This window comes from Danio rerio, chromosome 13 (assembly GCF_049306965.1).
Source record: "Danio rerio strain Tuebingen ecotype United States chromosome 13, GRCz12tu, whole genome shotgun sequence".
Lineage (NCBI taxonomy): Eukaryota > Metazoa > Chordata > Actinopteri > Cypriniformes > Danionidae > Danio > Danio rerio.
Genome location: NC_133188.1, coordinates 8355404 through 8382454, shown reverse-complemented (window position 1 = coordinate 8382454; position 27051 = coordinate 8355404). Strand labels below are relative to the sequence as shown.

General features: G+C 35.8%; 1 protein-coding gene and 1 long non-coding RNA gene across 51 annotated transcripts in view; both read right to left on the bottom strand.

The window, feature by feature from the left end:
* Positions 1-27051, bottom strand: part of col13a1 (collagen, type XIII, alpha 1) — a 197410-nt gene that overhangs the window by 72284 nt on the left and 98075 nt on the right. For 19 of the 50 annotated variants that reach the window (XR_012389128.1, XR_012389129.1, XM_073920597.1 and 16 more), the window contains 11 exons: positions 26478-26513; positions 25094-25120; positions 24762-24788; positions 21431-21457; positions 21280-21306; positions 21138-21164; positions 9343-9408; positions 5980-6072; positions 3341-3396; positions 2685-2711; positions 286-330 (listed from right to left, as the gene is read on the bottom strand). Coding sequence is in view for 47 of the 50 variants with exons in the window: in XM_073920597.1 (XP_073776698.1) it covers positions 286-288 (3 nt within the window). In the remaining 3 variants the exon portion in view is untranslated. Of the gene's footprint in view, positions 1-285; positions 331-2684; positions 2712-3214; positions 3233-3340; positions 3397-5979; positions 6073-9342; positions 9409-9904; positions 9947-21137; positions 21165-21279; positions 21307-21430; positions 21458-24761; positions 24789-25093; positions 25121-26477; positions 26514-27051 lie in introns of all 50 variants that reach the window. The other 31 variants (XR_012389127.1, XM_073920598.1, XM_073920611.1 and 28 more) reach the window with 5 other exon arrangements.
* On the bottom strand, positions 12848-15602 carry LOC137490461 (uncharacterized). The gene is made up of 6 exons (XR_011009936.2): positions 15558-15602; positions 15131-15237; positions 14061-14179; positions 13799-13884; positions 13462-13504; positions 12848-13364 (listed from the first exon to the last, which is right to left on the bottom strand). It is a non-coding gene; the product is annotated as an uncharacterized lncRNA (long non-coding RNA).

The window sequence follows — 27051 nt, the reverse complement described above, 5'->3', positions numbered from 1 at the left end:
TCAAGTTAAAATGTTCAATTAATCGAGATTTTGATTTTAGGAAAAAAACGTCTAGCCCTAATCAAAACTCTACTGCTTTTGGAATCTGAAATCACACTGACAGAAGCTTTTAGATGCACTTACACCCTCTCTAGAATTCAAAGTGGGGAAGTCTAGTACATTTTGAGTCTGATTCAATCTGGGAAAAGATTCTCTGTGTTGGGATTATGTAATTGGTTGACCCAGAAGTGATGAGTGACCTGTTGAGCATGTTAATTATTTAAGCCACTTAGAGCAGATTCTTACCATGGGGCCTTCTGGTCCACTTGGGCCTGCTTCACCACGATCACCCTGAGAGATAAGGATGAAATTAGTCAGAAAACAAAGATAAAAAGGAAACAAATGGTCGGGCTTTCACCAAATGAATTGTGTTCTCCCTAATCCACTAATATTTTATCTGTGCTTTAGCATAATTTGTGCCAAGTTTTTTTCTCCCATCTTCATTGAGAATGTTGATTGATTAGCCTCACATTCAGGGCTCTGTCTTGTAGCTTAGTGGTTTTCAATCATTCTTCTGAATGATTCATTTATATGTCATTCCCTTACAGTTCTGCTTAATTCCTTGAGGTTCCTCTGAGAAGATGGATCAGTTTCTAACTGTTTTGTTTAAGCAATCATCAGCAGTGCCAAATTTCTAGCACTAAAATGTGGATTTTAAAAAATAGCTCTTCAGATAACAGAAACACTAGCCCCTTTCACACAGTGACACCAGTAATTATCCGGAAAAAGTGGTTCACACAGGCACGGATTTTACAGAATTTTTTTGGAAAAGACCAGCCACACATTTATTCCAAAATACCGGTAAATTCTGACATCATTAACCAGAAATGGCCTTCAAACAGCTGCGCTTGTATTTGTAAACATTTGAGTACATTACAAACTCTGTGGAGTATTGTGAACAACTTCGATGAAAACATATGGAGGAACACTTTTGCGTGTCGAGATGTACATGTGCTGGCCTTCACCGGCTGATTCACGTGCATCAGAGCTCGAAGGTAAACAAACAACGGTTTATCATAAGCGTTTTATTGATCATTTTTACACACTTGGCATTAAGAAGGAACATAGAAATCGTATCTAACTAACAGCTAGCAGCTAACTTTGACTGGAAAAAAAATTCAAAGACATTTATTTTCGTTAACACTGAATGTTTTGATTGGCTAAAGTAGACATCTCACGTCAGCGCATTCTAGACATGAACGCCCTCTTTCCAGCAATCTGCCTTCTGCGTTCACACAGCACAGCATTCTGGTAAATTACCGGTAATGTTAAAACTTCTCTTTCCGGAAAATAGCCGGAACGAATTTACCGGTATTTTCAAAAAGGGCCTGTTCACACATGCATACCTTTCCGGAAAATTGCCAGTAATTTTCCGGAAAGGTCTATGGGCCCTATCATACACCCGGCGCAATGTGGCGCAAGGCGCGGCGCAATACTTGTTTGGTAGTTTCAGCTTGGCGCAAGAGACGTTTTGAGGCGTTGAGCTACGCTGTTTAAATAGCAAATGCATTAGCGCTCATATGTGCGTCCATAGGCGTTCTGGTCTAAAAAGGAAGGCGTTCTGAGGTGGACCGCTGGCGCGTTGCTATTTTGAGAAACTAAAACAGATTTTTCATTAGACCAAAATTAACCCGGTCTAAACTCAGGCGCAGAGTTGCGCCTCGCTTACGCACTGCTTAATACGCACAAGAGAGCAATAGGCAAATATCTTTACATATGAAAAAATTTAAATATTAAGAATATATATAGAATATAATAAAAATAGATAATGGATATAAATATAAAGGATTAAAATATTACAAAACATACTATTTTCTAGCCTACATAAATATGAAAAATCACTGCTTTTATGTCTTCTTCATCTCGGGAGGCTTTTTCAGTTCATTCATAACAATTTGCTTTTGTATAATGTTATTATTATTAGCAGTATTATTTATTATATCCATATTTATATTTGTTTTATTAAAAACAAGCTTAGATTTGCCCACCTGTCAGGTTTTAGACCATAAGGGGCACAGCATGTGTTTTAGGATATAACTCAGGTTTTTGAACACACTTCGTTACTATTGTTCATTTATTTGTTAGCTGGAAATTAGAACTGAATTTAGAAATAGTTTTGAAACGAATATTTGCGCTTAACAAACAAAATTATTTATTTATAGACTAATTGATGTTTTTGCGTAAAGGTTTCCCTATCCAAGAGCGAAATTAGATCCATTATCTCTCATTCTCACGCAGTAGATGCTCTGTTTAACAGTTTTCTGTTAAAAAAAAACTGTTAACTGTTTGCTAGTGAAATGCTCAGTTTTTCCACTTAGACTTACTTTGCGTCCTGTAAATAGCGAATGCGCTCTTGGCGCGACGCAGCTGACTCTTAAAGCGAATGGGAGATGAGACTCTAATTGCTTTATTCTTAAAACACACCTATAACTCATAAAGAAAATAAACTCAACCCTTTTAGACCATGCGCCATGGCGCAAAGCAGATTTTTCCGTCCTTAAATTAGCAAAAATGCGTTCTGACACGCCCTGAAAGCGTTTGCGCCCTGTGTTTTGCGCTCTGTGCATGGACCGTCATAATAGAGCCCTAAATGTGTGAAAGGGGCTAATAAAAGTCTACTTATGAACTATGATGGACACACTTACCTTTTGTCCAGGTACGCCAGGTTCACCCTATAAAAAGGAGGAAGAAAATAAATCAAATAGCCTTGATACTATTCAAGACCTGTTTTTTGCTCTGTGGCTTTTATGGATAAGTGATTTATTCGTTTCTTATAATCTGAACTATCTGCTGTAAAACGGGCTATGACCAGAGTTGTATTCCTTTATTAGGAACATCATGTCCGAAGGATTAAGCCTTCACCCACAGCTGTTATATAGACTGGCAAACAAGTCCTCATATAAGGGACTAGAGCTTCTAAATTGAGTACAATTAAAATTCCCCAGTCTAAACTCAGTGGCAATTAACACATCAGGGGAAATACATTCTTATCCAAAAGCAACACGGATAATCAATTATGGCGTATCCACCCCTTCTGTACTGGCAAAGACTGAGCAGACCCACCCTGTAGGCTGCTGAACTGTGTGTGAACTTAATGTGAGCCTGTTTATGAGTCGCCTGTGGAAAATACTATCAGTGCAGAGCAGTCGGACAGCTGTGTGGTTTTCAAGCTTACCTTCAGCCCTGGTAGCATCTATAGATGAAAGAAAAAGACATGCTTTAGTTGACATTTGGATCCTTAAGGAATCATCATTTCACTTAAAACAGTATGAGTATCTGCTTTAAGTTCAAATAAATATACATTCAAACACTCACCTTTGGGTCTTTTCCAGGTTTTCCAGGTTCTCCAGGTTTCCCCTATGACAAAAACGAATAGGTAGATAAGCCAGCACCAGGACATGGAGGCTATGGTGCGCTGTTTTTGCACATTTCATTGTTTACGAATAGATTACATCAAAAAGAACACGAGCAATATTGACAAACTATACATCAGTCTAAAGCTACAGCCCTCAAGCAGCCATTACAGTTAGATGTTTTTCAATGGGAAGCTTATAAAGAATGTATTTGCTAAATTTGTGTGAGTTGTACAGAAAACGCTTATTAGATATGGAGTACATATCTTCGTGATAACAAGACACACACGCATTCATTGCTGTACATTATGGTTTATTCTGAAAGGAGTCCATAGAACAACATCCTATCAAACACATTTAGTCCACCGACACAATAGTGTTGATTTATGGATGATAATACAATTGTTTGTCACCGTTTCTGCCGAAGACTTGTTGTTTACATTGTTTAGCATGTTACTTACATGCCAAAACGGCATCTTTATAGTAAAAAGTCTATGTCATAGCTTACTGTGTTACAAATCAAATGAGACCACAGACTGAATAAAAAGTCAAAGTTATAGTTACTAAAATCTAAACAAAGCAGTCGAGTGTTTTGACGTTCTGCATAGGCTGTCTGTCACTTACTTCCTAGATCCTAGTTTGACTGATGGAGAATTTAGCCAAGGGCTGCATGATTCTTTGAACATATGGTGAATCTGTTTATCTATTACACATTGTTAATTTATTGCACTCTGAGTGCTGTCACTGGTTCAGTGGGCTGTCAATCATTATGTGACGTGACGCACCTGCATCTCTGCACATAGTAACAGATCAAGCCATACCTGCCAACACTCCCGTTTTTCTCCCGTATTTCAGACCCATCATCCGCCACCCTCCCATTTTGTTATTTCTCCTGGAAAACTCTCATAATTTCAACACCCCCTCCCCCCGGTCCTCAGCAGTTTGGTACGGTCAGTGAAACCCCTGGGTCGCCAACATTTGTATAGGATCCGATCACAGCGGCTGCCCGAAAAACGCTTCATAGTACAGTTACTAACACCACACAGTGTTATTCAGACTCCTGAACCGCCCTGGTGTCCTAAATTTTTAGGGATAAATGTTGGCAGATATGGTTTAAGCTAACGGCAAAATGGCTGGTTTGCAAAAAGGAAACAAAGAAAATGAATCATTAAAAGTTTTAATCTGCTGAAGAGTTTTGAGAGATTGTTTAAAGTGTGCAAAAATAACAACAAAAAGTTCAAATGAGCCAAAACTGTCACTATTGGATAAGACATAAAAGAATGAATGAATCAATGAATCAATGAATCAATGAATCAATCAATCAATCAATCAATCAATCAATCAATCAATCAACCAATCAATCAATCAATATTTCATTTTAAATTATCTTAAATTACTTTATAACGTAAGAAAGAAACTGCTAAATGAAATGGGCTGTGATAGAATGACCTGTATAATGACTACAGTTTTACAGTATAATAGTATTTATTATCCCCAAATTACTATGAAATTACATCAATAAAAAAATCTAAACTAATTATTTCTGATAAGCCATGTAATACATTTGAAAAACAAAGAGCATGTGGGGAATCATTTTCTAATAGGGATGTAACGGTATCAGAATTTCACGGTACGGTAATACCTCGGTGTGAATGGCACGGTACGGTATTTATTGAATAATTTACAGGAAAAACAAAACTAATGAAAAGACCCGAAAAAAGTGCCAAAAGTGTTTATTTACCTTAGCACTGAACATATCAATGACATACAAATTAGCCACCTATCTGTAAGTTTCGAAACAGGAACTTTAATTTTTCAATTTTAATAACAAAAAACTATTAAACTATTAAATTGTTGAAAACTCATCACATTCAATATTTAATCACTCACTTACTTAGATAGAGATGGGTTTTTTAAGGAAAATTATCATTTAACTATAATCTGGTAAAAGCTGGGATCTCTGGGCATGTCCCCTGCAACAGAAAAAAAACCTCTCATTTGGGACTGAGGTTTCTGGGACAGAGAGATATGATTTAGCCAAGGTTGACAGCAGTAACGCTGTGCATTGTCTTTCCACCACTTGAGAGGACAAACCATGAGTGAGATAGAGGTCTCTTTGCGGTACAAGTCAATGTCCGCATCAATCTAACAAGTGTGCTGTGTTCTGCAGTCCCCATGACTGTTTTTAGTCGTATTCCCCGACTTATATTTCACCACAGTCTGGCAGTGCCTGCATACTATTTTTTTCTTTGTCCGTCACCTTTTCTCCTTTTTCGTATCTTTTTAGAAAAAAAAACAAATTGCTTCCACACATCCAATTTAAAACCCGCTTTAAGTTCGATCATTTCCTGCTCTTTTTTTTCCCCGCTACTAGCAACACACTCCATTTCCGCATTACTGGATCTGTAGTGACAACAGACAAATGAGCCTCTCATTCGCTTCATTCGCCTAAGCAAACTTTTCTCAGAAATATAGTTTTATTGAGTCATCCACCTAAGTTAATATTGAAAAAAATTACTATTGCGGTGTGACGGTATTTACAATATTGTTACATCCCTATTTTGTAATGCAGAAGATTTCGACTTACCGGAGGCCCAATAGCACCAGTTAGGCCAAGAGGCCCAGGTGGGCCTGGGGGGCCAGGAGGTCCCGGTGGTCCTTGTGCTCCAGGCTCACCCTGCTGAGAGACAGGAAGTTAGCATCTGAGATAAAGATAAAGAAGCCATTTGGATGTAAGGTACATTTCTAAACATCAAGGCTGGATCCATTCTGATTCAAATCCTCAAAAAAAAAAATGCATTTGTAGATGAATTATCTACTCAAATTCCTTTATATAATGTATTTAGAACTATTGTAAATATCTACAATGTACTGTCTTCCCAAATAAACAATGGAATTTGAAGCTGAGGGGAACCCAAGCCTTAAGGTTGAGTTGAGAGTCAAAGATCAGGATGTGATGATAGTTTGTGTTATCCTATCACATAAAGTACCATGCTTGGAGGAAAATGGGAAAACATTTGGAAACATTTGGAAACTTAGATAACATAGGTGATCATCTCATGGCCTGTATTAAAACAAGAGGAGACCTTCACTGACCAAAGAGACTAAACAAAATCATCCACAGGAAAGCGTCCAGTATTTACACAGCAAGAGTCATGCGAAAATAGGAAATAAGGCTGGACTAAATAATATCCTGCTAATCCTGAGAAGAGAACCATCAGGAGATTTCTGCTGTGTAATTAATTTTTAAACAGTCTGTTTTCAACATTAAAGAGGCTTAGTCTGCACACTGAGAATTTGGTGTGTGTTAGAATAATAACTTCTGCTCCGTTACCAGCCTTTATTCCACTATAGACCGAAAATTAAGACCTCCTACATGCTGGCAAGCGGATAAAGACTGATTAACCACAAATTGAGCAGATACCGTGACAAAGAAAAACGTTTCTGTTACAATGTCTCTGTTCAGTAGCAAAGTCTGAAACCCAGAGAAAATCCGGAACACATTCATCAGTTTCAGATCCATATTTTATCCATTTATTTCTTGACAGGATATGTCTAGATTTGATTTATGAGGCCAGATGTAGATCCATTAAATGGAGACATTCCATGATCTCTATCCAATGCGCAGACCCGACCCAGCCAATCAAATGCAAACTGTGTTCTCTAATTCTGCAACTGTCTGGACCATTGTCTCCAAACATGGTACTCTAAATCAGTGCACACATTCACACCTGTAGAAATAAGATGGAGGACGGGTGCCAACCGTGGTCAACCTGTGCCAAAGGCATATCCTGATTGGGGCAGATTATGGCAAGCCGTCTTGACATTTAATCTACAACCCATACTGGTATCTATTGTCATGTTACTAGTATTTATTTTTTGGATACTAGTATATTTTCCATTTAATACTAGTACTTATTTAGTAGATAATAGTGAGATACTAGTTTTGACTAGTATGAATTGCAGCTGGAACTTATTTATGCACTTGTAGTTAATCATTAGGTACTTTTAATTAGATACTACCTAATTAATAGATACTATTGCGTATGAATTAGATACTAGCACTTATTCATTAGGTAGTAGTATGAACGCCCCATTTACACGGGGCGTCAGCGTCACATCAGGCGTAATTTCATTGGCTGACGCTGCTATGACAATCGCGTCAGCCCCAGCTTCAGACACGCCCTCTGTCAAGCGTTGACGCTGAAGCCCCGTGTGAAAGGGGCGATATTCATTAGATAACCCTGGTTATTCACTATTATCTAATAAATAAGAAATATATAATGAATACTAGTACCTATGAATAAGTACTAGTACCTATTAAATAGATACTAATGTATAATGACTAAGTACAAGTATCTAATACATTAGTACTAGTATCCATTTAATAGGTACTAGTATCTAATGAATGAGTACTAGTATCTGATAAATAAATGACTAGTCTCTAATGAGTAAGCACTAGTATATTTTTAAAAAGCACTAGTATCTAATGAATAAGCACTACTATCTAATTATTAAGCACTATCTAATGATTAAGCACTAGTATCTAATTATTAAGCACTAGTATCTAATGAATAAGTACTAATATCTGATGAATAAGCACTAGTATCTAATGAATAAGTACTAATATCTAATGAACAAGTACTAGTACTTAATGGAAAAGAAACTAGTATCTAAAAAATAAGTACTGGTAACATGAAAATAAATACTAGAACTGGTTATAGATTAAATGTCAAAATGACTTTCCATAGCAGATACCCTTTAAAAAAGATAAATTAAAGAGTGTAATCTCTCTTTATGGAAGACTCACTCTGTCAACAAAGCTTTTTTGACTCTCATTGTGTGGATTGGAAAATATATATATTTTTTAACCATGCTCTCGGGATTTCCCTTAGACTGACAAACACATACATTATTACAGTCAATTAATAAACAATAAGAAATGACTTATTGTAAAGTATTTCCTCATCTGAATGGACAAAAGACCAGCTAACAAGCTGAAAGCAAGTTTTTTTTTTTTTGTCTGCTAAGAAACACTCTCAGTTACTCTATATGATTATATATGTTTACATTAATGGAAGTTTTTAATTCGTAAATAAAACAATACTTCAGAGGATTAAATAATCTTGGCTTTTTTTTTTTATTACGCAGATTCCCACAAGAAACTAATACCAAACCTAATTATACCTAATACCAAACCTAATTATATTATATTATATTATATTATATTATATTATATTATATTATATTATATTATATTATATTATATTATTAAAATAAGTATTTAATTGGTTTAAATACTACTTGTTTATTAATAATATTATCTAGGTATAAGTTACTTGATACTATTTATGTATTTACACTGTAACCAGGAATCATTAAGATGCATATGAATAAACAAAATACTATTGTAAATGAGTGTTTAACTCAGCTGACAGACATTGACAAAAATCCAATTCTGACTTAACATATAAAAGAATATTAACTAGGCAAGAGATATTCTGATTCTATTTAGATGACTTTCTGTCAGCTCAAAAATACCAGAACGATCACTAAATTTTCCCAACGTTATCACAGGACTAGGCTTACTGTACAAGGACAATCCATTATGTATTAGAACGTTTTATTGAGATAACGTGGAGTTAAAACAGATGGACAACGTCTAGAAAGCCAGCAAGGGCTTGACAGAATTCTAGCTGTGGGGTAGATTTTATAGGCCTATAAATTTTGTGAATTGGACATTATTTTGGAACAAAAGTGTATTTCAAGTAGACTATATCATACAGTACCAAGGCAATAAAAGTACTGTCTATGATTATTTAAATCTGACTATTTGTCTAGAACATAATCACTGTCAATGTCTTCAACTTTTCAGACTAACAGGCAGTCGGTGGACAAAGGTTGGCATCCGTATAGGGAAAGGGTGAGAGGGTGGCAGAGAGAGATGTACCTTGAGGTGCTTTAGGATTAGAGGGCTTATTGAGGGCATTTTGCGAACGGTGAAGGGCAGCATCTGCTGAGGTCACAAAGCACGAAAACCACCAGGCCAACAAGTTCACCGGGAGGCCAAAGATAGGAAAAGAGGGGAAAGGAAAAAACAAACAGAAAAACAAGTGAAAACGAGAGAGAGAGAAAATCAAGGCAAGGGAGAGAAAGAGAAAGAGAGATGAAGAAGAAGAAGGTCAGATGAAGGCAAAAGAACTCAGCATCACTTAATAGAGTCAAGGGCCATCAAAATGGAGTACTGTAGGTTTCAAAATGACTGCTTAATTTAACAAAAGTTATAATATAATGATGACTTTCAGTTTCAGTACAACCTATGTCATGCTTTTGAATTAATTCTGATCATCAGTATTGATTATTAGAACATTTATATATCAAACATCATCATTATAAATGATAATGTTTCTATCTCAACCTTCACTGTGATGGCACCTTTGACTTTTCCGCAATGCTGTGCAGATCAGGCTTGATTCAGTCTTGCCACAAAGAGAGTTTCGCAACAGACTTACTGTGGCCTGTCCTCCAGCTGAGGCGTTGACAATACGGCGTTTCTGTTGAGATCAGCAGCATTGCAAAGTACAGATTGTAGGGTTATTGACCCGCAGATATACCATTCATTATTCACATTACCCCTATTACAACTTGCCTTCTTGGGAGTTGTTTGTAATTCATTTCAATGGATTACAGTTAAAGTTTTAATGAAAAACGATTTAATGTATTTAACTGACTGCATACATATATACTAATATTTGTATGTTTCTTTAATCAAGACTGCATTTATTTGACAAAACAGATTTGGTATGTTGTCAAATTATTTTATTTTGTTTAAATATTTCTTCTTATTGTGAAATTTTTAAACAGCTGCTGCTAAAAACTAACAATGTTCAGGAGTGCGTTTCCCAAACAACGTTACTCGCGGATGAACTATCGATGAACACCTATGATGTGGTGACGAGTGTTTCACAAAACCTGTAGTTTCTCTGTTGCAGATCCATCATTTGAAACACGTCAGTTATAGAGTAAAACGCCCGTAATGATGCTCTAAACGGGGTGGAGTAACTACTTCTTTAGTGAAGAACCACATAATTTCTTTGTGCAAAGTATATTGTTTTACATGCACACATATTTAAAATATAACCCAATAATAGTTTTGGTAAAAACATGCACTCGTTTTCCATATTAATTGAAATATATGTAAATGGCACATATAGGGCATTTGTTTCCTTTACAAATATTATTTAGAACACTACATATTCTATTCTAAAACATAAAATCACTTACAAAAGCTAACACGTGTTAATATAAATAAATAAATAAATAGAGGTTATTTATTAAAAAAATAATTGAAAATGTATTATTTATTAGGAAATGAAAAAATAAATCCTACTTTAATAATAATATTAATGATGATAATGATGATGATGATTAAGTAGGATATTGTTTATTTATTTATTTTTTTTCTTTTGAAAAGTCTACTTTTGTAATGTGACACATGCAAACCACTGCAGAAATGTTCTAACCAAAAGGCCCATGTCATACAGTACATATATGTATGCTACGTTTCTTTTGTTTTCACAAGCTTTGGAGATGTAACGCAAATGCTGCTTTTAAATAGTAGGTCACCTAGCTTTCGTCACGAGGCTGTGTTCAAAACGACATCTAAACTAGACTAACACTGATCTCTAAAAATGCTTTGAAAGCAAATTACACCTAAAGAGAGGATTTTTATTGCTTTTTTTTTTTTTTACAAATTTTAAATTTAAATGTTAGAATGTTCTAAATGAATAGGACATAGGGGGGATAACTGGGAATAGAACACAACCAGGAACTATGTTTCTAACGCCCCATTCAAACGGGGCGTCAGCGTCAACGCTTCCCATTCACTTTGAATGGGTGACGTCAGGCGTTGCCGAACTGCATTGTGGATCTGTCGGTGCCGCTTCAGAGACGTTGCTCGCTGCAGAAGTTGGGACTAGCTCAACTTTTCAAGCGCAGACGGAAGCGCCAGCCAATCAGATTGGCTGATGCTTCTATGACGATCCCTTCAGCCCCAACTTCAGACATGCCTTTAGTCAAGCGTTGACGCTGAAGCCCTGTGTGAATGGGGCATAACTACAGCTCTAGAGGTGTAGTTGCAAGCGTACAAGTTTGCGACACAGTTTGCGAATGTTCGTTGGAATGATGGATTTGGGAAATGCCAAATCAACAAATTATGTTTGTAACGACGGAACTTGCAACCTTAGTTGGCTAATGATGGTTTTCGGAAACACACTCCAGGTCATTTATTTGTATTTTTGATCAATAGAAGCTAAAAAGTATGATTTGCAACGGATATTCTTTAGAACAGTCTTTACTGTCACTTTTAATCAATTCAATGCATTTATAAATACACTCCAAACTCTTAAGCATTGATGTACAAAACGTATAAACCAATGCGAATATGCTTTTTATGTCTTACTAAATTCCAGAATAATAAAAAATACTAACAAGCAAAGAAGGCAAGTTTTTTTTTTTAGGTGTCCTTATGTGAAAGTTTTTCACCAGATTAACAAGAATGCTGCATTATGTTAAGGTACTTTGTGCAAAATGAGGCCAATCAAAATACAAAAGACACATGGTATTTATCGATTTAACATATTCAGAATACATTTGGATGCATTTTACTATCATATAACATTAAAGTTGCATAGCGTACCTTAAAAATGATATACCACAACCGTAAAAGTTCATTGAGAAGGCCAAAGAGAAAGCAGGAAAACAGCTGTGTTAAAATGTGTGATTATAAATTCACACCGTGTGTTCAATCAGTTATAATAACAGGCACCTCTCTGCACCTCCAACAGAGCACAGTTATGTCTCTCTTTGCAGCAGGACTGTAACACACACATCACGGTATTAGGGATGAGGGACGGGGGAACAACCAACAAACCTTCAACATCAGAGCCTGACTGGAGCGCAAAGCTGCCAGCGTTTTCATTTGGAGACCCTGGTTAAAATGGCCCGACATACAAATACACATGGATACATGAACACACAGATATTCATGAGATATAACTCCCATTTTGTTCCATCATTGCAGGGTATACTGTATCCATTCAGTCTAGCAAATTAACCTTTATTTTTACCCTTTAACTGTGAAACGTGATTAGTTGACTTTTCTCTAAAGAAACACTCCACACAGCAAAATATGGGGACCCAAAACAACTCTATGGGTGTTAATTTCAACACTTTGAAAGTGTCTCATGGGGTCCACTCAAAACTGAGTTAAATCAACACTCTCAAAAGGGTTGGCACATTGACACCGAAGTAAGGGTTAATTTTAACTCTGGGCAGAGTTAAAAATGTAACTATATTTAACACCGCCTGGTAGTAATTTTTTTACTACAATATGTTGTTATTTTATTCAACTCTCTTGAGTGTAAATATGGTAAAAAGGTCAAATAGACTGTAAATTACAAAAGAAAAAAACATTTTATTTGAAAACATTCACCACTTCAACAATTCATTCAGTTTTTAAAATGCAACAATGTCAAATATGCTTTAAATGTTTTATTAGTACAGACAGTATCAACAAAATAGTTTCAGTCCTTTAGTCCAAACTTGATGTTTTATCAGAGCAATTTGAAAGTTCAATATAGCGTCACTCATAGTTTTCTTCTAAACGCATAGTTTTCTTCTGAAATCACATTTTAAACAACTTGGCTTGCAAATCTTTCACTTCTGGTGTTTCCTTGGTCCTCCATATCAAACACAGCAGTTTATGAAGGTATAAATGCTGTAAACTTGTGTGAAAACAAACTTTAGCTAGGAAATCTCATCAAGCATGTCCTGTGAATGAAGTGCTTCCCAGCCACAGGATGACCGTTTTATCCATGATGATGTAGTAGCTGCTGATCGCTCGTCTGGTGGTTCCTGATGCACGGATATAGGGTGATGCTCATCTAAGAACTCTTCAAGACTCCAGCATGACTAAGAAAAATGTTTGAAAACAAATTGCAATCAAATTCTATGATATATTTAAAAGAACATTTAAAGTAAATAAAACATTCAAGAAATCTAAACTCACCTTTTGAAAATCTTCATGATGATCCACAACTTGACTCTCCCAGCTGGTTGAGGTGACAGGATATGGAAAAGTAGAAAAAACACATATATCACTGTTGGATCTCCAAAAACAATTAGGTTAACCACTATGACTACAACTGGAAAAACAGGCAGCTGTCTGTCCAGAATCCTGAATTTAACACAACACTTGGAGCAAAATTTAGAGGAGCTTAAAATCTTTTATATCATTTAGTGATGCTGACTTTCCCAAAAAATTGGCCACAGTGTAAAAAATATTCATAAACTTACAGTTTTATGTAAGTGTGTGCCTGCGTGTGTGTGCGTGCGTGTTTCTTTACCAGATTCAACTTGTTAGGCCCTTTCAGGTCCAGTATTGACGCCACCTTTCCTAGAGTCTAGCAGATGTTTCAGGTCCAAATATAATCTAAAATATTAGGATAAGCAGAAGAGAAAAAGTGCAAAGCAAAGAGCAAAACATTATTTAAGTTATAGTTCACCCACAATACAAAACTTATCACCTTCATGTCATTTGTTATTCTCTAATGCTCTAATACCCTCTCAGCTTATTGTGAAACAAATACAGAACTTTATCAAACATACCTTTATTATTATCACCACCACATATGACCAAGAAGGTGTGCTTGGTCATTTCACCAACTCTGGAAATACACCATCCGTCACCGTCACAGGGTCTTGCGTTATTGTATAGAGAACTGTGGCTGTTAAAAAACAACAAAACATTAGTATCTAACACATATGCATAACCTTCAGATAAAAAAGAGAGATGAACATCACAAAGTATGCCTCACACTTTTCAGATATCTTTTGATTCAGATGTTGATTATTGATAATAAATCTACAAATCAAACCTGTATCATCTTTAGGCTGCTCAAATATGAATCAGTTGATTAATTTTACAGACAGGTGGCGGTTTACAACGCACTAAATTGTCTTTAATAAAACGGAAATGTTGTGTACATGCTAGGTTTAGTCTATAAGCACAAGATCATGCGGGAGAAAAAGTTTGACTAAGATGTTCCTGACTACAGAAATAGCCTAACTTACTAACGTCAGACATCCCGAGTTGGGAAAAGTCATTTTCGGGGGATACAGAGTTGATTTGCGGGAAGTAGCGGGAGAGATGGGTACCTGAATGGGATGAGTTGCGCGCGACGTACCTAAAGAGCGGTGGGGGTGACTTGCGCGCGACGTACCTGAAGAGCTGGGAGGGATACGGTGGAGAGGGGTGTGCAAAGTGTTTAATGACCGGGCGGGAGACGCGCGATTTCCGGGAGATTATCATTCATTTGCGGGCATCTACTTGGGCATCTGGGAGTCTCTGTGCATTTGCGGGATAACGTTAACGTTAGTCCCGCAACTTCCGGGAGACTTCTGTAACGTTAAATGTCCGAGAAAGTGCAAACGCGGTCATTTAAAGACATTAATGTTAACATTCCGACTTTAATGGTTGTCAACACTTAATATAATTCAAGCGTACGTTATCACACGAGTCTATGGACTAACGTTAACGGTATATGGACGGCCACGAATGAACCCGTTTAAAAGGGCCGCGGTGTTTAAAATAACCAAATTAACGTACACGAATAACAAACAATCATATGTTTTAGTCAGGAAGCCTTTTACAAGTAAGCATGTGTTCATTTACTCACCAGATATGTTTTAGAAACTCTCCAGAGCTTATGGAAACCGTCCAGTGTTGCCGTTAGCATCCGGGCAGAGTAGGCTAGGCTGCTCTGGGGATTCCCTCGCTAGTTTGCTTCAAATTAAAGGAGAAGTGTCGATTTTATTTTATAGATGGGAAACAACGCACAAAATGGCATTAAGCGTGACAGAAATGCGTTGAACATGTACATTTGATGTTTTTATGCACTATGTATGCGTGAGCATATATAAAAACATTCTTGAAAAGAAGTGAATAGTAATGCAGTTAAGCTAGATACACAAACAACCATGAATGAACCGCAGAAGTTTAAAATTGTCACTCCATTCTAAAGTTATTAACTTAACAATATGTTTACAACTGTATTTCCTTAAAGAAAGTCAGTAAAATACCAACATTTAGGTAGTTTGACTCACCAGTTGCTGTTCTAACCCTCAGATGGAAAATAGCTTCTGGAAAATTCTTCAGTGACTGGGGCTGCATGAATTCCCGGATGTTGGAAATAACACCACCAAGTGTTGAAAAGATAACTCCTTAATTTCGCACTGAATAAAATCAATTTTAACTCTTATTATATTCATTTATCAAAATCTAACTCTTTAACGTCAACACTTTACTCTGAAATGCTTCAACACCGAGAATTTAACTCTGATGAATTTGCTGTGCACTATTTGTGGAAATAGGCAAATTTTGCAAGTCACCTAGAGTTAAGCACTTGCGTTTTACCATTTTTGAATTCATTTAGCTGATCTCCGGGTTTGGTGGGTTAACTTTTAGCTTAGCTTAGCATAAATCATTGAATTGGATTAGACCAATAGCATCTTGCTCAAAGATTTAAAAATAGTTTTGATAAGTTTCCTGTATACTCTTTGTGTACTAAACTGACAGAAAATGATAATGATGCTATTTTCTAAGCTAATGCTATTAGGAACTATAGTCTTCTTCTAATGCATAAGCTGCGTCCCAAATGGCACACTATACACTCTTCTCTTATGCACTATTTACTTATGCACTTACAGTACACACTCAACAGCATAGTATATGAATGTAGTGTCATCCCAAATAGAGCACTAATGGTTTTTTTTACAAAGCAGAAATTTTAACTGTTTCCCAGATGACATTTGTCAGTTACCAATTGTCTAAACGACCAAAAAAAACGCTTGTTAAGTGTGATGTCACATGAAGCGGCTTCCGGCTTTCGGGTCCCGGAATGAGTATTACATATGTCACTGATACATCATGACTTAAAAAGCGGATACCTGCCATGAGTATAACTGTATTCACCATCGGGAGGCAGTATATTCACTCTCACAGGAGTTCAGCCTAGAAAAGGGCAACTTTTCATTTCTGTTTGTCTCAGTACACAATTTAACTACAGAAGAGTCAAGGTTATTGCACACTGAATCCGAAATTTCCGGCCGTAATTTTTGCACGTTAAAAAATAAATTCGACCTCACGCTGTGTAAATCGTTCTGACACACTGCTTCTGAAACTTTCGTCCGTCATTAAAAAAAAAAAAAAAAACGAACTGGGTTAGATTTTTTTCAGTTTTTCGCATCCAAAAAAAATTTTCAGAAGTGTTTTGAAAGTTCAGGCCACCATACAAGCAAATGGCAAAATACAAAAAGCTGTCACTTGAGCCACAGATATGACAAGCACAGTGCATAATATAAGCCAGAATGTGGCAGACAGTTAAGAACCCATGATGGATTTTGTGAATGGCACACCTCTCCCCTGCTGCTGTTTGGGGTGTGTGTGTGTGTGTGCGTGCGTGCGTGCGTGTTTGTGTGTGTGTGTCCACACATTTAACGAACAGGGATAATCACCTTATTTTCCGTTCAGTCCGTTGCTTTGCTCTCTAATGTCTATAGATACTTCCATTTCAAAATAGATTAATTAATACGCATCGGACTCAGTGTGCAAGGTTTGTTAACATGACAAATTTTTTGCATATGAAAATTATAAAATTGTTTTCTTCATTTTAAAGTGAGATGCGAATGATCTTACTCTATTATCTATTTTAAGCTAAAAGTGTTCCTCCTGAGATTGGCTAAATGGATTTAAAAAATGGTAAAACTAAACCATTTATCTCAAGAGTAGTAAAAAAAAAAGTAAAAAAAAAAAAAAAAACCTGGAGTGTTCCATTAAAAATAAGGGAGCAAACATGTTGCTTTTAAAGCAGAGTTGCTTTAATGAGTAAACCTGTTATTAAAATTATTAAGCACATAAATAATGTTCATAATTATAAAAATGTAAAAAAAAAAAAAACTGTTGTAAGTCACTTTTTAAGTAAAGTAACTAATCACTTTTTACAGTGCAACTGCAAAGAACCCTCAAAAGAACTACCCAAAAGACCACCCTCACATGTAGTTTTCTAAATAGTCAACAGCCTCCCATATGGCCTGGCACGCATGAAAAACACCTCTGTTTTGATGTGATATATGTATGATATACTGATTAAACTTACTTATGCACAATTAAAACCGTGATTAAATACAAAATTGTTGTCCTGTTGCTATTTCTGCTCTTTCTTTTTCAAGCCAAACATATTCCACAGAAATATCTACAGCCAAGACTTTTTTCCTGCCGCTGTGTTGCATGTTGTTTTTGAGATTACATAATTGATAAAATAGCTTCAAAAGGCCAAAATTGCTTTTAAGTAGTGCAGGGCTGTTACTGAATCCCCTACACACCACATAAAAAAAAAAAATTGGATGTCTTCAACAGAGAGCCATATCAAATCCAATTCAGCAGGCTGTTGGTAAAATTGCTTTGTTTACACCAACTGTGATTTCCCCGGGAGAGATGTGATCAACTCCGAGACCCTGCCTTGGCATCGACTCATGTGCTACCTATCTGAGACTTCATCCAAGCTGTCAATCCAAGCTTTTCCTTTGTTTTTTCCTCCAATTTCAACGTCTCTAATTTAACCGCAAAACATGTTGTTCATGTCTTTTTTAGGAGTAACACAAATCACTTTGACAAATAGAAGAACATCACGTAAACTGGAAAACACATGTTTGTGATTTCTCAGCATTAAAAACCAGAGAACCTCACTCTCACTCACTCACTTTCCTTCAGCATTTTCCCTTTTTTTAATCAGAGGCCTCCACAGCAGAATGAACCTCCAATTACTCTTGCACATTTCACCAGCAGATACCCTTCCTGCCACAACCTGTTAACGTTAACGTTAAGAGTGCACTAAAAGCAGGAGTACACAGTGTGATTTTTGCTGTAGCTTGTATGCAATTATTTTTTTCTTTTGGGAGAATATGTGTGGAAAATGCTCATATGGTTCCAGATTGTACCGTGAGAAAGGAATTTACAAGCCAAGCCATTTAAGTTAATTTTAAAACAGGTCAGAAAACTTAAATGAACGAGGTACACTGTAAAAAGCAATAGCTGGTCTCACTGATACAATTAAGTGCAGTTAACTTATTATTATAAATAAGTTTGTTCACCTTACAATATTTAAAGAAGTAATCCCAACTTTTTAGCACATTAAGTTGTAAACTAAATAAATTCGAGTCATCTTGACTTTGTAGTTGTATTTACAACTTTTGAGTGGTCATGTGTCAAAAGCATATTAATGATAAAGAACGGTGATGAGGGAACTGAGGAAGTAGGTGGAAGAATAAAAACTTAAGCATAATCAGACATAAGCATAAGAAATCTGAGAGCTTTTTCAATTAGTTGATGTTTAAAATGTATGTATGATTATATTAAAATATATTAATATTAATACAAATATTTAATAATATTTAGATGGGTACTATATATAATAAATGATATTATAAAATATTTATAAAATAATGATAATAATAATAATAATAATAATAATAATAATAATAATAATAATACATATTTAAATAATGATAAACAAATAAATATTATTATGTAAATTCATTCCTTCATTTTCTTTTCGGCTTGGTCCCTTTATTAATCAGGGGTCGTTACAGCGGAATGAACCGCCAACTTATCCAGCATATGTTTGACGCAGCGGATGCCCTTCCAGCCACACACCAACACTGGGAAACATCCATACACTCTCATTCCCACACATACGCTAAGTTCGGAGTGTGGGGGAAACCGGAGAAACCGGAGAACCCTGAGAAAACCCACTCGATCACGGAGAGAACATGCAAACTCCACACAAAAAATGCCAACTGACCAAGCTGGGGCTCGAACCAGCGGCCTTCTTGCTGTAAGGCAATTGTGCTACCCACTGAGACACTCTGCTGCCCCAATTATGTAAATATTATTTTTATTTTTATTATTATTATTAGTGCATTAAACGTTGCTTAAAATGACTTGTTATATTAAAGTGTTGAAGTGTTATGTTGTTTTTTTGCAGTATACACGAATGCTAAATGTTTTACAAGGTCGGTTGTTCATCCTGCATGTGCATTGCATTGTTTTTTATGCTGAGAAAGTAATAAATGTATGTTTAAAGACTGTTTAAGGTGATTGCTGTGATGCCTGACTGATTGATTGATGCCTGTTTGACACACTACAATATTAGACAATAGAAATGTTTTAGTAGTGCACTGTATGTATTGGTTTTTGTCTTTACTTAAATGTTTTAGTTCAGCTTACTTGATCATTTTAGGCAATGAGTTTCCTAATATTTTACACAGTAAAACCCAACTTTATCAAATGAAATGAGTGTAGTTAACCCAAAATTTACTGAAAGTTAATTCTACTCATTTGAAAAGAGTTTTGAAGGTCACGAGTTAAATAAATACCTCATTACTTCAACTTAAATGGAGTAAGTTCACAGTGCTCATTAGGATTAGTTTTTTTAAACTCAAATGGTTTGTAGCAATCGGTTTCCTCAAATGGTTTGAGTTGCCTTAACTTATTGAGTTTTACAGTTCCCAGTTGGTTTGAGTTCTCTTTATTTATTGGGTTTAACTATGCTCACATTGCTTTGTTTACTCAAATGGATTAAGTTCACAGTACTTATTAGGATTGGTTTTTGAACTTAAATAGTTTGTTGGTTTCCTCAAATGGTTTGAGTTACCTTATCTTTTTGGGTTTTACAGTATGGTAATGTGAACACTAATAATAAGTTAACAACTAATTATTTTGAGTCAACGGTACTAAAATTTACTTTAAAAGTTGTAGATGCAAACAGTTTTAAGTTATGCTCACTTAAAATTTATAATTTTTTAAAAATTAATACATTTTTCCAAGTAAGGTCAACTTATTACATTTTACAGTGTATAGTATGTGCAGTTCTGTCGATCTATCTGAGGTTGAGCAAATAGGACAAACCAATTAGAGAAACTCACTGAACAGCGAGCGCTGAATGATGTCACATACTGTCTGACAGGGATGCCAAAGATGATAGTTGATAACAGACTATAAGCTTTAGAATTCCAATTAGAATCCTGATTTCCCAGTGTTGAAGAATAACCTGTATGAGTTGTAAACATTCATGTCTCTTATCAATATTATGTTTCTGTAAGAAAATAAGAGAGAGAGAGTGGCTCTGAAAGCAATGATAGTATCGTCTTCCTCTGTTTAAGTTTTTGGTGCGGATTTTTGTTAGATTGCTATTCATAAATATCATCATTCTATATTATCAATATTATATTATATTGCTTCAGAGTCATACAATTGTCGTATACCACTGTGTCCATATGATTTTCACATTAAATCATGAGTGATGTGTGCATAGACATACAATCATCTGACCATCAGAATTCACACTGTGTAAGCCTGCCTTAACATGTGCAACACCCTGTGCTGGGAAACACTAACACACTCTCCCATTCATACACTTTGTCTAATTCACCCAGACTGCATATCTTTGGACTGTGAGAAAAACAGCATCACCCATAAGGAAACCAACGGGAACATGCACAATCCATACAGAAAAGCCACCTGGTCCAGTCGGGACCACCAAACCACCATGCCACCAGATAAATTTTGAATCATATTTGGTGTACAAGTCAATTAATATTGAAAATGTTCAATTAATATTTGCTCACCCTGTGAGTGTACTCTCCGCATGCACCCTAAAAAGAGAAATAGAACGAGAAAGAGCGAGAGAAAAAGAGAAAGAGAGCAATCATGTGAACTTCTCTTTGACCGTTTTATAAACTACAGAACAATTATTCATAAATTATTTACCTTCTCTCCTTTTGGACCAGGTTCACCCTGAAAAAATAAGGTTTGCACAAAACACTGAAAATCCATCCAAAACATAATTCATGCATAGCATTCCACTGCCATGTAAAAAAAACTCCTGTGACGACATTTTAATGTCAAAGCAAACACTTACTGGTACTCCTTTAGGACCGCGAGGACCCTGAGAAAATAATCACAATTAAAATATAGTCAACTATAGCAAACAGATCAGTCATAACAAGCACAAACACACAAACAAATCCTTTATAAATGAAGTTCTTATTCAGACTAGAGACAAAACAGAGTGTTTATTTAAGAAAGAAAGAAAGAAAGAAAGAAAGAAAGAAAGAAAGATAGAGAAAGAAAGAGAGAAAGAAAGAAAGTAAAAAAGAGAGAGAGAGAGAAAGAAAGAAAGACATAATGTAGAAAAGAAAGAAAGAAAGAAAGAAAGAAAGAAAGAAAGAAAGAAAGAAAGAAAGAAAGAAAGAAAGAAAGCAAGGAAGGAAGGAAGTTAGGAAGAAAGATAGATAGAGAAAGAGAGAAAGAAAGAAAGTAAAAAGAGAGAGAGAAAGAAAGAAAGTAAAAAAGAGAGAGAAAGAAAGAAAGAAAGAAAGAAAGGAAGGAAGGAAGAAAGATAGATAAAGAGAGAAAGAAAGAAAGTAAAAAGAGAGAGAAAGAAAGAAAATAAAAGAGAGAGAAAGAAAAGAAAGAAAGAAAAAAAAAGAAAGAAGAGAGAGAGAAAGAAAGACAGAAAGAAAGACAGAGAGAAGAAAGGAAAAACAGAAAGAAAGAAAGAAAGAAAGAAAGAATTTATTACTCTTTTTTATACATTTTCAATAACTAATTACATAATTTAATTGGATTTGATTTATTTGTTTCAAACATAAAAATCATACACAAACCAATTCTTTAAACGGGTTATCTCACACATCATTTGTCTATCACAACTTGCTCGTTTACTTATCTCTTCTTTTTACATGAGACATACAGTATGTTATCTTTTTGCCATCTGTGACATATTTTATGTTTGATTCCATTTGTACATTTCCATTTTATAATATAGACCCATAAAAAAACATAGTATTGCAAACAGCCATTATTTAAATTTTCATCTTACCTCTCTCATTTAACTATTTTTCAATCACTTCTATCAATCAATATATTTCTTGAACTATATATTTATTCAACTTTTTTAAATTGATTAATACACTGACATTGTTTAAGAATCTGTTCCAGACGGTACCATAATTTCACACCACACACAGACATACACAAACTTTTTAAAGTTGTCCTTGCATTTAACCTAATATTTTGTTCTTCTCTCAGATTATATCCCCCTTGTCTTTCTTCAAAAAAAAACTTTCACGCATTGTGGAAGTAAGTACCCCGTTATTTGACTTTGTCAGAGAATAATCTAATTACAGTCTCAGGTTACTGTATAATAACGACAAACTTCAGGATAGGGTTGGGTTAATAGACGATGCTATCGTCCATTGCCAATGGCCAATAGACATCACGATGCTGCATCGGGATCCTCCGCTCCGCCCCGCCCCCGTCTCAAACCCGCTTGTGAAAAATACACACATAGGCCCCGTTTACACTAAAGCATCTTAGTTTTAAAACAGCATTTTAAAATGAAAACGATCCATGTCCACACTGGCTTTTCACCTAGCGTTTCTGAACAGCCTTTCATCCACACTAAATTCTTAAAAATGCACATCATTTGTCCACACACACACACAGATACACACATTGTCATGCCCTCGTCTGAGCTCCAGGCAGTCAGCGGGTACTTTGAGCACAAAAGCACAGGGAGCAGTACACGTCAGACAGTTTATCAAGATGTACCGCTGAATCGCGTCTCACTATAGTTGTTAAACGTAATATTTAATTAAACTTGTCTCTATCTAATGACTCTTCAATCTTTTGAATCTATCAGGTAACGTGTCACAGCGTCAGTACACTGCCTCAATCTTTCGCTTTCACTTTTACTAAGTAATTTTTAGTGAAAACCTCAAATAATTTTGGTTGGTTGCTGTTGGTTGAGCACCTTTTTTACCAACCAAGTTTATCAACGCCATTATAAAAACACAGATCATTCTTCCTTCATACCAGAGTCTAGCGGAAAAAGTGATAGACAGGTGGTAATTTTTGTGTAACTTATCTTTATCTATTTATGATTTGGTTATGGGTATACAAAGACTATGTGGGTCAGAAAGTTGAAACGGTAGGCTACAAACAATTTATTCCTTATTAATCAATTAATTAATTATTCATAAATAATTAAAACACGGCCGCCTGTGACAACGATGCCATCGTCCATTGCAATGTTTCACATTAGACATCGTACAATGCCAAATTGGTTGACATCGCCCAATCCTGCTTTAGGAATTTGGAAGATTTGTTGTACACTTTTACACAGGGCACCATTAACTGTTTTTAATATTAATAAATATTATATTAATAAAAAAAAAACATGCTCCACAATGCATTAAGTCATCTGAAAACATGTAAAGTAACTTTCACAGTTAGACTGATTCCAAGGAACCATGATATTCATCCTAAAATGCCAACAAATAATTTTTAAGTACTACTAAATATAGATAAAGTCAAATGAGGTGCATATGAGTCTTGAAGAAACTTGTTAATAAATTATAAAAGATCCTTCTTAGGATGTATTAGCGTACTTTAGGAGCTCAATGCAGTGAATTCAAAAGCTCAGGAGAGGCCATTCATCTCTGATGCAATTTTATAAAGGTGTCTTTTCAGAAAAGCTCTCTTATTTTATAGATTCTAAGCTTGATTTTTCACAATGCTATAAAAGAAAGAACATAGGAGTTATACTACTTTTCATAAGGAGCAGTTTAAAGCACATAGCCTTGGAGCATACCGAATCTGCCCATTGTCTTTCATCACATGAAAGAAAGCTCTGACTACATTTTTAAAGCCGTACTTTAGAGGAGAGAGCCAACTCAATGTCCTTGTTTTAATACCACAGGCGGCTAAAGTCATACAGATTTTCACATGAAGTTACTTTTAACAAACCCCACTGAATGAGATGTAGGAAAGCGACCTCTCATCTCACACATACGCACACACACATATGCTGCCGTTCAGTCACTCCACCCATAAATCAAACTACAAGAGTGTTGTTCTTGTGAATTTATATGGCCATGCTTGCAGCCTAGATAAACATCAGTGTAACAAGCCATCTCGAAAACAAATGGCTCTACTGGTGAGTTTTATGGACACTGACAAATTTCTCTTTATGATATGTTTTACTTCTTTACATATTTCTCTCCATGACAAATGTTTTTTATTCAAACGGTATAACATTAGTGTGTGCATTTAAACTAAAAGTATTTACATTTGGATTTTAACACTTCTATTAATACCGGTCAAGGCTGAAAGGTGTTTTCTTAAAAGCACTGTCAAATAGTGCAAATGAAATAGTGTTTAACAGCTGTAAAACTAGTAGAACTTACCATATCACCTTTTGGACCATTCTGTCCCTGTAAGTTTTCAAAACAATAAATAAATAAATACAGCACAGGTGAAATAGAAAAAATCTTTAGACTTTTGGGTAGCAGAAATGACTTCATTCATTGCACGCATGCCATTATTGGTTTCATGTTGTCATGACTGGTGACAATAGTGAATTTATTACAATAATTGGTATAATTATTGTTACCATAATTATCAAAATGGCCGTCAATTATCCATTACGGCTAAACAATTTGGTAAAAGGGTTCAGAGGTTCCAAACCTGTGCGATTGGTAATTATTCAAACATTTATAAGGAATGAAGAAAAACTCACGGGTTTCCCGTCCAAGCCGATGGGGCCCTGAAGAAAAAAGGGGGGAAACAGCAGATTGGCAACATTGTGACGGCACAAAACAGCTTTAAATCTCTAGACAAGCGCACTGATGTAACAATGTTTATGGACAAAAATAGGGGTATTTCCCTAAAAGTCAGGTCAAGGCTGCCTTGAAGGCACAGGATGTTAACCTAATGTCATATTGACGTTGTACCCCAACATACCCCAACGTCATGGGGACATTGGATTTTGTTTGGAAATGAAAATCAGATTGAAGTCAGAACCCAACAACAGGCCAACATCAAGATCTATTATCCAACCTAAAATCAACCTTAAATCAACCAATTATCAACGTCTAATCATGTTACACCTTGACGTTGTGTGGACATTACCACCATTACATCTATCAGACGTTGGATTTTGGTCACTTTCCAACACAACCTAAAATCAACGAAATATTAACGTAATTCGACATCATTATTGGACATCTAAATAAGGTTGTCCCTAGACGCTGAAGAAGAAAGGAAGAAAGAAAGAAAGAAAGAAAGAAAGAAAGAAAGAAAGAAAGAAAGAAAGAAAGAAAGAAAGAAAGAAAGAAAGAAAGAAAGAAAGAAAGAAAGAATTGATTGATGTTGTACCCCAACGTCATGAGGACGTTGGATTTTGTTTGGAAATGAAAATCAGGTTGACATCAGAACCCAACATCAGGCCGACGTCAATGTTAAATGACCAACCTAAAATCAACCTTAAATCAACCAATTATCAACGTCTAATCATGTTACACCTTGACGTGATATAGACATTACCACCATGAGATCTATCAGACGTTGGATTTTGGTCACTTTCCAACACAATCTAAAATTAACCAAATATCAATGTAATTTGACGTTTAAATAATGTTGTCCTTAGATGCTGGCTAGACATTGAAATTTGGTCACCTGACGTCATGACCTGAATCTAACCTAATATTAATGTCTCACAATGTTGTGTGCCTGCTGGGAAAGGTCAAGTGCAAAAGATTTACTAGAAACACTGAATGTATTACTGAATTCAGTGTTCTCTCTGTGTCCTGTGGATCCGTGCTCACGGCTGGTAATAAACACCTGAAAAGACCCTTTAACATATAGAGCTCAAAGACAGCCCATAGAAAGGGTCTTGGGACATTTATGCACATTACAGTGCATATACAGTTTCACATCATCCAACTCATAGAATAACAGCTGCACATGTCTACAGTATATTTATTCTCACTTCCTTGAGTCATTTCTTTGTGAATCCTTTAAATTAGGGGCCAGATAACCAGTGGCTAATTGGCGGCTTTTATAAACTCACAAATAAAATCTTTATAAGTTTGTCTGGTTGGTTTCCGACAAAAGTGACTTACCGGAAAGCCTGGAAATCCTCTAGTACCGGGCTGTCCCTGAGGGAAGACAGAAAGAAAAAAAAAGAAGAGGAGTTATTTTCTATACGAAAAACATGAGGATTATGTGAACTCGATGAAAGGAGGTCTGTGTTGAGAGACGGAGTATTGTTCCTCCAAACTCAGTTGTGTCGTAATTGAGGTTGAAGGACAGGAGCCTTCCTGCTCTGTAGGAAGCACTTTGTGTGGGATGTGGAGACAAAGACAAATAAAGCTTTAAAAACTGTGGGACACCAACTGAAACTCAACACTGGAAAGAACAAACGTTAAAGAGTAGTCCTTATTTAATTTGTTAGCCTTGTCTTATTGGCTCTCACACACTGAATGAGTGAATGTCAGTAATGATTAGTGCTACATTCTCCGGTGAACAATACTAAGTTTGCTTTCCTGAAAAAACGTTTGCTGCCCTTGGGAAAAGAGGAAGTCATTCAATATACTTGGCAAAAAAAAGGACTGTGTTGGAGCAACCTGAGAGAAAATTACAAGGAAGAGGTGAACTGAGCTAATGAAGGGGATTGTGTGTCTGGGTCTCAGGTAG